General features: G+C 37.8%; 1 protein-coding gene across 1 annotated transcript; it reads left to right on the forward strand.

Annotated features, from left to right (window-relative positions):
* Positions 1-418: 418 nt before the first annotated feature.
* LOC131240452 (beta-glucosidase 18-like) lies at positions 419-10,712 on the forward strand. Its single transcript, XM_058238694.1, has 12 exons — positions 419-601; positions 2,770-2,836; positions 2,945-3,003; positions 4,282-4,357; positions 4,715-4,789; positions 5,271-5,358; positions 6,107-6,359; positions 6,981-7,096; positions 8,200-8,449; positions 8,647-8,749; positions 9,452-9,560; positions 10,250-10,712. The coding sequence occupies exons 1-12, from the start codon at positions 458-460 to the stop codon at positions 10,428-10,430; spliced, it is 1,521 nt and encodes a 506-aa protein (XP_058094677.1). The 5' UTR covers positions 419-457; the 3' UTR covers positions 10,431-10,712.
* Positions 10,713-12,261: the final 1,549 nt, after the last annotated feature.

Raw genomic sequence — 12,261 nt, forward strand, 5'->3', positions numbered from 1 at the left:
TGACAAATTCCTAAAATATAAGACATGCCTAAACTAGCCTAAAAATTGATCGGACCATGCATGCCATACCTAAGATCAAACCATGGGCCAAGCTAACAGGTCAAATCCCTGTCCAAAGCCACATCTGGCTCCTTATGCCAGGAAGTCCATACGTCACTTTTGCGTGGCTTTTGATAGCACAGTTTCAATCTCTTACAACCCTCAATTGGATTTTTTTTTAAAATGGATTTTTTTTTAAAAAAAAAAAGAAGCTGACGTGGCATTTTTTTGGGTCAGATTCACTGACTTCATGTTATCCAAATTAAACACACAACTTGGCATATTTTAATTGCGTGTGAGATGCACATAAATTGGAAATTTCAACGCTCTATTTCTCTATGTAAACCCCACCTTACCTACTCATCTCTCATTACCTAACCCCAACAGGAACACTAATATAAAAGTTCTTAAGGGTATTATGGCAATAAGAGTATTGAAGCTGAAGATGGCCTTTGCATTTGTAGCAGTGTTTCTTCATCTCTTTCCATTGATCAATTGCCTACTTCATCGGAGCCAATTTCCTCAAGATTTCCTCTTTGGAACTTCAACTTCATCTTATCAGGTAAAAAGCATGTAATCACTGATTTTAGCTTTTACACTACATTGCCAACATTTCATGGATTCTTTCATTGGTTAGGATGGTATTGGGATATGACCCTCTTTATAAGAGCTGTCCATGCTAGTTTTTAGGAATTGGGTGCAGCAAGTGGGCCCCATTAATCTCAAAATTAGTGAAGGTCCGAAAGTTGTCAATCCATACTCTTGGGAATTGAGCAATAGGTGGCTCATCAACCTTAGAATTGCTTAATTCCAAGACCCAAATCTGCTAATCTCAGCTTTTGGGAATTGGAGGCACAAGGTGGGCCCATCAATGTTGGAATTTGGTCACTACTTGAAGGCTCTGAAGTTGCCATCAATCTTGGAATTTTATCAATTTTGAAGAGCCCGAGTCAGAACATTTTCCTAGATGAAATAATCCAAACGCATGTAACCACGCAGCAAGGTGATGCATTGGATCAGGTTCATTCATGGCAGGGAAGATGATGCATGCAAGTGCTTAGCTTATGTGGGAAGAGGCTAACTAGTTGGGTATTTTCTACTAGCATTAGAAAATGGTTTTAATATCTATATATATATATATTAATGTTGGTGAGGGGGTATTTTGGAGAATAGACATAAAAACTGATATAGGTAAAATATTATAAAATTTCATGATATGTGCTGCAACCAAACATTACCATAAACAAATATGCATTTTATGGTATGCTTTGCAAGCACTTGCACCACTCACTGTTATATAGTTTTTTTTTTTTTGTCCAAGTCATTGGATGTATTAAATTAGGGATAAAAAATAATTATTTACTGCATCCAACAATTGAAAATGCCTTGCACCATAAGGATAGGTGCAAATGTGATGGGGCATGGTGGATCTAATATAAAATATATAACGTGGCTGATGCATGGATAAAAAAGAAGATCATATCATCATTTTGTTTTTAAAAGTAGCCCTTTAAAAATAAAAATAATAATAATTTGTTTTAAAAAAAAAAAAAAACAAAAAAAACAAAAAAAAAACAAAAAAAAAACAAAACCAAACAAAACAAAACAAAAACTGCCTTTCAATCTTCTCATATATCAAACAACAAATTACATTTCAGGGATCCCCAAGGAATAAAAGCACCTGGGGGAAGCCTATCATAAAAAATGGGAAAAAACTATGCAAAGCTCACAAAAGAGGGAAGGAGAAGACATGGACAGGAGCTCTCTAGCTGCACAACGAGAAGACTCATCCCATATCTACCCATGTAACTTCCCTAATTGTACTTAGACCCACCTTGGCTAGGAATAGGAGACCCCTTACCTAGGCCGGGAGGTCCGCCAAGCAAGTTGTCAGAGAAGACGCTTGATCCCTAATCCCCAAGCGGGCATTGCGTCGGCCGCCACATTACCTTCTCTAAAAATATGAAGGAACTGAAAAAGTCCTCTGCGCCTGAGCACTTGAATTCATGGAGAAATTTTATTATTATTTTTTTCTTAAAAAAAAGAAATATGATTAATATTATTTAGTAAAGTATTGATTATAATATATTTGGTTTGTTTATATAAGTTAAAGAACCCATAAATTTCAAATTTAACTCCAAAATAAGAAATACAAAAAAGTAATAAAAGTATTAAAAAGACATCTTATCCTATTAAAGCTGCGGCTGTTGGAAGTTACACGTGTATCTAGGTTATTTTTATTTATTTACTTTTTCCAAACGATAACCCAGACAATCCCATTTCTGCAATCCTAGCGCATCATTGGCTTGTTCTTTAACATTGACAGACATGGATAGTCAATTTTATGTGAGAATGGTTAGTCTCTCTGCAAATATCCAGTACAAAGTTTATGAATTCAGGTGAATTAATACACGTGTATACCATGAGAAGGTATACACGTGTCACGTACACTTTGTGAAAATGACGGGTTGACCCAGCCCATGAGCTAAATATATGTGCATAGGCTCATACCAGCAGCCCAACCTGACATGATGCAACCCGGTCCCACTTATTTAATCATGTTGGGTTAGACTGCACAAGTCCAAATCAAGATGATGCCCAGATCATGGGTCCTTAGACTGCACAAGTCCAACCCAACCTGGTCCACCTAGAGCAGAGTATCTTTGCTCCGGAAAAACAGGAAAAGACAGTATTATGACTGATTTATTTTGTTTATGTTTTGTTTTGTAGATTGAAGGGGCCTACTTAGAAGGCAACAAAGGTATAAGCAATTGGGATGTTTTCTCTCACATACCAGGTTGGTTTTGTTTTTGCCTTTCCTTTCTCTCTTAATTCAATTTTTTAGGTATAGTAAAATACAATTTTAAAATTAAAATTTCATTAAATTTTCATGTTCTATATTCAGGAAAAATTGCGGATGGAAGCAATGGAAATGTTGCTGATGACCATTACCATCGTTACATGGTATATTTATTATTATTTTTAAAAATAAATAAATAAATATTTAAAGGGCTAGGCAGATTTCTTAGATATTGGAAGATCTAACCGGCACGATGGGCAGCTAATGTTATATGCAATTTGCACTCCTTGATCTTATTTGTTACACAAACAATGTTACAATGAGAATCAAACCGCAGACTCTCTTTAAGAAAGAAAAAAAAAAAATCCTACATCCTCATCATGATATGAACATTGCCCAGTAAAAAAAAGTCATCCCTTCCTATTCATGAGATGTCTCAGACTTTGAATTTCAGTCGAGGCCCCTTAGTCTGGTACAACTAACAACCTTGCTTCGACTTCACGCACGCCCAGTTGATCCATATCTATGTGAATATACATGCATGGATGTCATACATTTATATTTATACATGAGTAAGAAGATTTTTCATAATATTCGACTGCTGCCAGTCCATGGAATCAAAGTCATACATGAGAAAAAAGATTTACCTTGGCCCGTCATTGATAGCGTGGGGCGAAGCTTCGCTTACTTTAGTCTAGCTTTGCTGGAGAGGATGTAGGCTTGCTGTCTTTCATTCCTCTTCCAAGAAGGATGTTTTTCTGTATTATTCCGGTCGAGGGAGTGGAGTCCACCCACGTGGTGGGTGGGTGGGTGGGTGAGTGTTTAAAAAACAATAAAATAAAAGAAATAGATGGCCCGGGTATGTTCATCTCTTTAAGGAAAAAGATGTATGATGCTCTACTGTGCATCACTGGGTTATGCACACCTAATTGTGGTGGGTCCACCTGATACATTTCTAAACGATCCAAATGGACTATTCCATAGCCTATGTGACCAATTTCATATATAACCCATTAATTTTTTACAGTCCTTAATTGGTTTTATCATCCAGACCATTGTCCCAATATGCCCCCACTAGGGATATAGTGTGCCTGAAAAATCTGTCATATTAGAAGATCCTGAGCTTGGATTAGTGGATCTAAGTGACTGAGAGAAAATATGGAGACAGTCTACATCCATCAGAATGTGAAACTCTAAATATTGAAGGGTTAGGATCTTAAAATCTAGGAGATTTCAGCTGGCTCCATCCTTGGTGGGGCCGCTAGAGTTAAACCCGGAAGCCAAATACTCACCACACAAATATTACAATGGTCAGATGGGCTCGAGTTGGCCTTTTATGTCATATAGCTATCAGTCAACAAAAAGAAAAAAAAAAATAAAGAATGAAGAAAGAGAAAAAGAGAAAAAAACTAACACAATGATAACTTGTTGGACATGAACAGGAAGACATTGAATTGATGCATTCCCTTGGTGTGAATTCCTACAGATTTTCCATATCTTGGTCAAGAATCCTCCCAAGTGAGTTTTACTTACATCTCTGCAATTTTACTGTTAGGACATCCAACCCCTCCACCAGCAGGTTGACCCCACTATGAAGATCACATGGTGCTAAAAGCCAGCAAATCTACTGATCAGGCACGCCACACTGTAGTTTGGACCAAATGAGCGGTTGTCCATTCTATTATTTGGTATGTCCCATCTGATGAGCGGATTGACCTATTTTTGAGCTATTTGTTCTTCATGGTGGGTTTAACCTTGGGGACGGGTTGGATTTTCTACCCACCTGGCTGTTGATGTCTACGTGTGTGTGTGTGTGACACCTCATATTTTAATAGAGACTTAATCTTCATTTAAATATATGTTAATGAACAACAGAAGGAAGATTTGGTGAGATTAATAGGGCAGGAATTGAATTTTACAACAACCTCACTGATGCTCTCCTGCTCAAAGGTAACAACATCCTCTTGTTTTTTTTGTTTTTTTCACTGCATAGTATCTATACCATCCATCCACCACACATACATATTTGCTTGTCCTACCTGCTCGTACAGTCAGCCTAGCATATGTGTGCAATATCTGATCTGTCAATCAGGTGGGCCATGCAGTGTAGGTGCCCTGGCCCAGATTTCAGTCCAGTCAACTCATCAGAAGGACTAGAGTGTATAAAAGAAATGGACAGCTAAAACAAGGTTTTTTCTGTACCCATCCAGCACTTTGGATCATCTGATGAGTGGACTGGCCAGAATTCTGGGCCAAGGTATGTACACTGTGAGCTCTGCATGGATGGTATACATGTTCGTCACCCATGCCGTACGATAGGGATTAGCAAAAACTCCATTTCTATCTTATATCAACACACACACGCACACATGAATATACATGTGTGTATAATGATTTTAATTAATTATTTTCATCTTTGATATGCTAATAGGGATCCAACCATTCGTTACACTAAACCATTTCGATATTCCTCAAGAACTCGAAGACCAATATGGTGCATGGTTAAGTTCTCAAATTCAGTAAGTTTTCTTCCTTCTGATGCCCCACACCATGCGGTTGCATGGTTATGGGACGGTATCAGTTCAGGTTGGGTCAGTGTCAGTTCAAGCGTGACCCATTTCCTGAACTGGCCAAAGGACTTAGCCCAAACACATCCCATAGCCCATTTCCATGTGGTCCAACCTGACCCATTATAAATTCATCAGGCCCGAGCCATCCCATTAATAGTAATGGATCTGGCTTGAATGACCTGACCCAATCTGGCACGACTCAACTCATTGTCAAGAAGGGAATATAGGCTAAAAGCCTGACTCAAACATACACTCAATATAAACATAGATACTTATCTTCTATTAGTTTGTTTCCCGTTTTGAGCCACCATCCAAACCTATTGAAAACGTATATGGGCCAAGTTGGGTCAGGTCATCCATCTATGGGATGAGTCTATCGACTCAGACTTGGTTAGACTTGATCTAATTCGATACCATGAGTTCACCCCCACATGAGTTCAAGACACCGAGTCTTTTAACCATGACATTTACTTAATTGGTCTATGTTCTCTAGCCCTATGCCGATCAGCTACCCATTTAGCTTGACCCAAAACCGCTTCAAAACCAGATCAAGCTTGTTAACCCACAGATTGACCCGACCTATGGTGTTATAGCATTAAGGCAGACCATGTCAACCGAATGGTGCAGTCTGGTTTGCATTGTGGTTTACTAGTACATGGAGGTCTCTTGATTCTGTTTCCAACAACTATTTTTGCAGAGAAGATTTCGGATATTTCGCAGAAGTATGTTTCAAGTCTTTTGGAGATAGAGTAAAATACTGGACAACCTTCAATGAGCCAAACCTCATGGTGAAACTCAGTTACCTCACTGGTTTATTCCCTCCCGCCCATTGTTCCAAACCATATGGCAATTGCACGACGGGTGACTCCGCAATCGAGCCATACATTGCAGCCCATAATATCATTTTGTCCCATGCCACTGCGACCGATACTTACAGGAGAAAATATCAGGTAATGAACCTTCCCATGCATTTAGTTGCATATGGATACATATAGGTATTCATACACCGATCCAAACCATGACTTCATTTCAACCCACTTTTCTCAGTCCAGAGCTAATGAACCAGGCCCATCTGATGGTTATAGCCATTCATGTGTTAAGCTTTTTCACACAACCATAATGGATTGGATGGTTAGTAGTTAGCCTCATCTGACCAAGGTGGTGCGTTGGAAGAACAAGCAGTCCAAGGTGGGATCCACTGAATTGGACATCTTTACCATACGAATGATCTCGCCATCCTTTTTCGCATCCTATTGATTGGATGATTTGGATATTCGATTGGTGTGATTTTTGCAAGGTGCCCTGTTAAGAGTTGGTAAGATCCAATAGACATTTTCCATCAATAACATAGGCATCCAACGGGTCCAAATTCCAAATGGGTGCATGGGAAGTTTCCCATGCACTGGGTTCCCTGGAGCATTTTCCACTGGTTACCCACGTAACAAGGAGAGTTGTAGTTTTTTGTCTAAAAATACTTGAGCATTCATGTATAAAAAGGAATTATAATGATTTAAAAAGTAATATCACCTTACATTGTTTTATAATTATCATGCATTTTTGTGGATTTCCAGGCTAAACAAGGAGGCTCTATTGGGATCGTGGTGAGTGCCATTTGGTATGAACCGCTTAGAGATATTCTGGCAGATCGTTTGGCAGCTCAGCGGGCCCTCGCTTTCCACGTTGCCTGGTAAACAAAATCTACAACTTCAGAGTAAAAATTGTGAATTTTGAAGTCTTGATAGAGAGAATCTTAAGTCCAACCAGTTGGAATATAAATTACAGTCCACTCAGCAGATAACTTCCAATGCGTGGTGTGCGCAAAATCCAACCTGTCTAATAGGTTGTCCCTATCATGAGGATCGCCTTCAGCAAAAATCGGCCACATTCACTTTTCAGGTGGACCACTCTTGTAATTTTCTATATATCAATGGGCCGGTAGAAATTGTTTCCTATGTTGTGATCCGCTCAATGAGATGATGGAGCTGATTTTTGAACTGGGCTGGGGGTTGGATGTCACATGCTCTTAACTGGTTGGAAGTAATCAGCTGGGTGGACTTCTAAGGTAGATTGTTAAATGGTCATTCATTCGTATAATTAGGAGTAAGCTATGGTGTAAAAATCACACCGGTTAGATCAGGGAATTATAAGCTTAAGATCAATAGCATGAAAATGGACAACCAAGGTTGATCCAAAAAATAAAATAAGTAAAATAATCATCTTGAAATGACTAGTAAATAGATACCACTTTGTATTTCTTATAATTCTAAAATAATACTTTGATTTGATGATTCTATCCATGCAATTCATAGCTTGTAATAGAGGGCAGTTGTGACAAATTGGCCTAATTTAAACTGTTAGGATCATCTGATCGCCTAGTTTTTGTGTGCAACCATGATACTTTTGGAGAGGTGGTGGATCCCAATCTCTCACACACATTTCAAATTGGGATTTAAAGCTTATAACACATCAGGATTGCCGTCCACTTGCAGTGGATGACCCGGCGCCACTGTTGCTTGTGTGAGTTGATGATAATTCTCATTTTAGGTGTGTTTAGTTGTAGTGAATCTCATGAAATATCATGAAAATTTGCACCAAATTAGATTGATTAATCATGAAATATCGTGAAATATTATGATATTTGGTGCAACCATATGCACAATATTCATGAACTTTGTAATATTTTCTTTTTTGTGCTTGTAATTTGTTTTGATATTATGACATTTTATTAGAAGTTATACTCTTGCAAACATTTCTATTAATCGGATAACCATTATTGCACCCAAATTGCAGGTTTTTAGATCCTATAATTTATGGAGATTATCCACCCGAAATGCGTCAGATATTGGGGTCAAGATTGCCAACATTTTCATCGAATGACCGAAGAAAACTACAAAATAAATTGGATTTTATTGGAATTAATCATTATTCAAGTCTCTATGCGCAAGACTGCATGTTTTTTTCATGCAACTCGAGTACACCTGAAGAAGACACAAACACATTGCTCACCGGAGAAAGAGAGGGTCGACTGATTGGAATGACGGTGAGAAAAATACCATATATAAATAGAATGTTAGAGAGAGAGAGTATTCACTTCATTCAAGTGACAATCTTGCCCATGAGATACTAAGGACCAGTGTAAGTTACAAGGGCAAAAAGTAGTCATTTTGGTGAAGATGAACGTTAGGCTTATCAGTACCGTTGATTTGAGTATCCAAATCTCTTGATTACTGTATGCAGACTGGGATGCCAACTTTATACGTGGTACCATGGGGTATGGAAAAGATTGTAACGTACATCAGGGAAAGATACAACAATACACCCATGTATATCACAGAAAATGGTAAGCTATTCTTTTCTTTATTATTAATTTATTTTTAAAGACATGATTCTGGGCCTTAGTTCACTACATTTTAAAAAACGTTTACTAACTCATATCCTCACACGTGGCATAGATTCTGCAATCCAGATAACTCAAATTGTGGGGTAAATTTGGATGGAGGCTACATAAAAGAAAAAATCACACTGATTGAGCAATCCTAACCATCCAATTAGTGGTTATCAAATAAATGGTTAGAGAATTGAACAGTCAGTGAACCAAATTTTGGCCATCAGATAACTTAGAGCTGACCCTAGGCCTATTGCCACCCCAAGGTGACATGTCATATGAGCCTATCCATTTTTCTCTGTAATAATAATGTTAAATCATTATAACCTCTCCAACTTCTACAACCATGGCTATAAGAACCTTTAGCTATTTTTGGTTATGTTATTGTGCTCCTTCTCTTTGCCTAAATTTTTTAGGAGGAGCTTCTTGTTTTTATCATAGAAAATGATTGGTATAGGGGAGTTTTATAAATTGTTTCATGATTATTTTATTATTATTATTTTTAATTACAGAAAGTGATGAATATATGGGTGTCTGCGTGATTATTTCATCAACTTTTTTCCTTTCTCCATAAAGAACTTTCTTGTAATTTATTTATATTAGACAATGATTAGTTGATGGTGTTTATATTTACCATGAATGGTATTATCATTGCAGGGTACCCACAAGATAGTAAAAATGGTGTTTCCAAGAAAGAATTGCTCAATGACGTGGAGAGAGTAGAATACTTGCGTAGCTATGTGACTTCCCTATCCGGATCTATGAGGTATTCTATTAGAAATAGATAGAAACAATAACATTTTCTTTTTTGTTTACAAACCTTCTATTTATCAATATTAAACCACCACATTCCTCTCACCATGTGCATCTAGTCAAGTGTGTAGGTGCTTACATACATTTACATGTTACATGTATGTATGTATGTATGGGTATATACATGTCCAACTTGAAGAATTTCGGCTCAAAGGCACCCCTGCGATGCCGCTTCTGAAGACAGTTTACATCTTCCAATGGTATAATAGAGCTCTTGCATACAGTCTCTAAGATTCGGTCAACCCAGACCCTTACAGAGACTGTTTGGTTTGAGTACCAAGTCAGTGTCTATCATAGGTTTGCAATATAAAGAAGATAGACTACTGTCTTTTAAACTTACTCAAGAAACATGAATGACTCAAAGAAGAAATAATGAAAAAAAAAATAAAAATCGGTGCATTCTACATTGGCTAAAGTTTGGGTATATATAGGTTTTAAGTGACTTTTGGTGTAAAGTCACATTGATTAATAATTATGATACATAAATGGAATTAATGTATGGATCCTTCCATACATCTTTTGATATATATATATATATATCGTTTTATAGAGAATATGTGCATGTACAATTAATTAGAACACAAAATATATTTGTAGACTAAATTCTAAATACATACAACAATGCTATTATCATGATTTCAGGAAAGGAGCTGATGTGAGAGGCTACTTCACATGGTCTCTAATTGACAATTTTGAATGGGCATTCGGGTATACACTACGGTTCGGGCTTTATCATGTGGACTTCAATACATTGGAGAGAACCCCTAAACTATCTGCCCGATGGTACAAACGATTCCTTAGCAGCCCAAAGAGGCTAAAATAGATTGGCGGCTGTGATTGGAGATCATGACGTGTATAGTCCTGGTCTCTGCGCAAATGCCTGTGATGTATATATGATATTTTATTTATGTTGTGTAAAATAATTTTCGGGATTGTTTTGATTAATTAGTACATGATTGTCCACTATTATATTTTATTCAATGGATACGTGTATGCTCCATTCCACATTCAATTTATCCCCATGTAGGCGTGTCATAAAACATGCCCCAAAGGATGTAATACAATTAATTTGATCATTTGATTATTTTCCAAGTTGTGATGTCCATCTCCAAATTTTAATGAGTGTTGAGGAATCATTTGATTATTTGCCAAGTTGTGCTATTCATTTTCCATTTTTAATGAGTGCTGAGGAATGTTAAATATAAGTAGCACACGTGTATGTGATCCAAGCCACTCATCATGTCTGCCCAAGATGAACATCAGTCTGCCCACATCTACTCTTTCTTTTTTTTACATAATGTATGATGAGTGTGGACATTAGACAATTTCTCATAACCATCCCATTTCTTTGTTACACCTATGGCCCACCTGATGAGCACCATGGTTATGGTACAAATGGGTTGCATTACCACATGTGCGAGGCAAGTGTCAAAAATTGCAGTTCATTGGCCACACCATGGGCCCCACTATAATGAGGAGTCGGGAGAGAATAATCAACAAAATTTTGAAAACAATTACAGTAAATGGTTTGGTAGCAAGGCTAATGCATTTAATTTACAAACGTTCCATCCACAATATATGTCATGCCCCAAATCTGGAAATCGGATTCACAGGAATTCCAATCGCCGAACCCGGTGCCGACAGCCTCTGTAGTACTCCGTTCTCGATTTCCAGCATCCATACACCAGGTTCCGATCATGGGATTCTACAAGGAGGATTTTCCAACGTACATTTGTCTCATAAGAAGCATAACCACAAGTATACCCAAATCACAAAAGTAAACATCATCATCACATATCCACTAATATAAACTTTGAATACAATGCTGAAAGGGAAATACATATGTCAAAATAAAAATCAAAGATCCAGAAGACAGCTACATGCTCCAAGTTCCACGCTGCTGCAACCTAACATCACCTGCACGCATCTATCGTGCATAAGCTTATAAAAAGCTTAGAGGGTGGTGTACGTGTATGCACAAGGTTATTGTCAAGTAAGTAATATCAGAGTAATCAGAGTAAGCGGAAATACTGATAAGCCCATAAATACCATCAGCCTTATCCAAGCTATGCGATGCAAAAAATATAATAAAAACAATATCATATACTAATGAAGCAATATAGATCAGCTATGCAATGCGGGGACAGTAAGCTAAATATCAGATGCTGATGATGCAATGCAATATACGGTGCGAATGAAATGACCAAGCTGGAGTGAAGTCGAGATGATAGTACGTAGTATCACAAGCTATGGGGTCTATCACAAAGGACTTCTATCCAAACCAGTCTCATACCTAAATTTGGATAGTCAGACTTAATATGGTAGACTTTTGATCTCTGGTTAGTCGCGCGCCCAACCGAAATCCTGGCCATGTGAAGGTAAACGATAATTAGTTACGCACCACCAACCCGAGTGGATAGTAAATGAATGAGTATGCAATTCCTACTCAATAAGTCCACATATCAGTATGGTTCCTCTCTAGAAAATCACCGGAGTCTATTACACTCCAAACTAAATTGTCGCCCCATCGCGCACAACAAGGTGAGTGGAAGAGACCTCACTATCCGTCTCCAAATATCGGGCTCGGCTTGTTGATAGCCAACCCATTCCTCGAGCTGGTCAGACTCAGCTTAGCATTACCCCCTCCTCTCAGG

This window comes from Magnolia sinica, chromosome 3 (assembly GCF_029962835.1).
Source record: "Magnolia sinica isolate HGM2019 chromosome 3, MsV1, whole genome shotgun sequence".
In the NCBI taxonomy this organism is placed as follows: domain Eukaryota; kingdom Viridiplantae; phylum Streptophyta; class Magnoliopsida; order Magnoliales; family Magnoliaceae; genus Magnolia; species Magnolia sinica.

What these genes read in the sequence shown, in the direction of transcription:
- LOC131240452 (XM_058238694.1), top strand. Translation starts at nt 458, where the DNA reads ATGGCAATAAGAGTATTGAAGCTGAAGATGGCCTTTGCATTTGTAGCA. An exon ending in TGATGCTCTCCTGCTCAAAG is followed by an intron (nt 4,790 to 5,270) that starts GTAACAACATCC and finishes ATATGCTAATAG; the next exon opens with GGATCCAACCATTCGTTACA. An exon ending in CTCGCTTTCCACGTTGCCTG is followed by an intron (nt 7,097 to 8,199) that starts GTAAACAAAATC and finishes CCCAAATTGCAG; the next exon opens with GTTTTTAGATCCTATAATTT.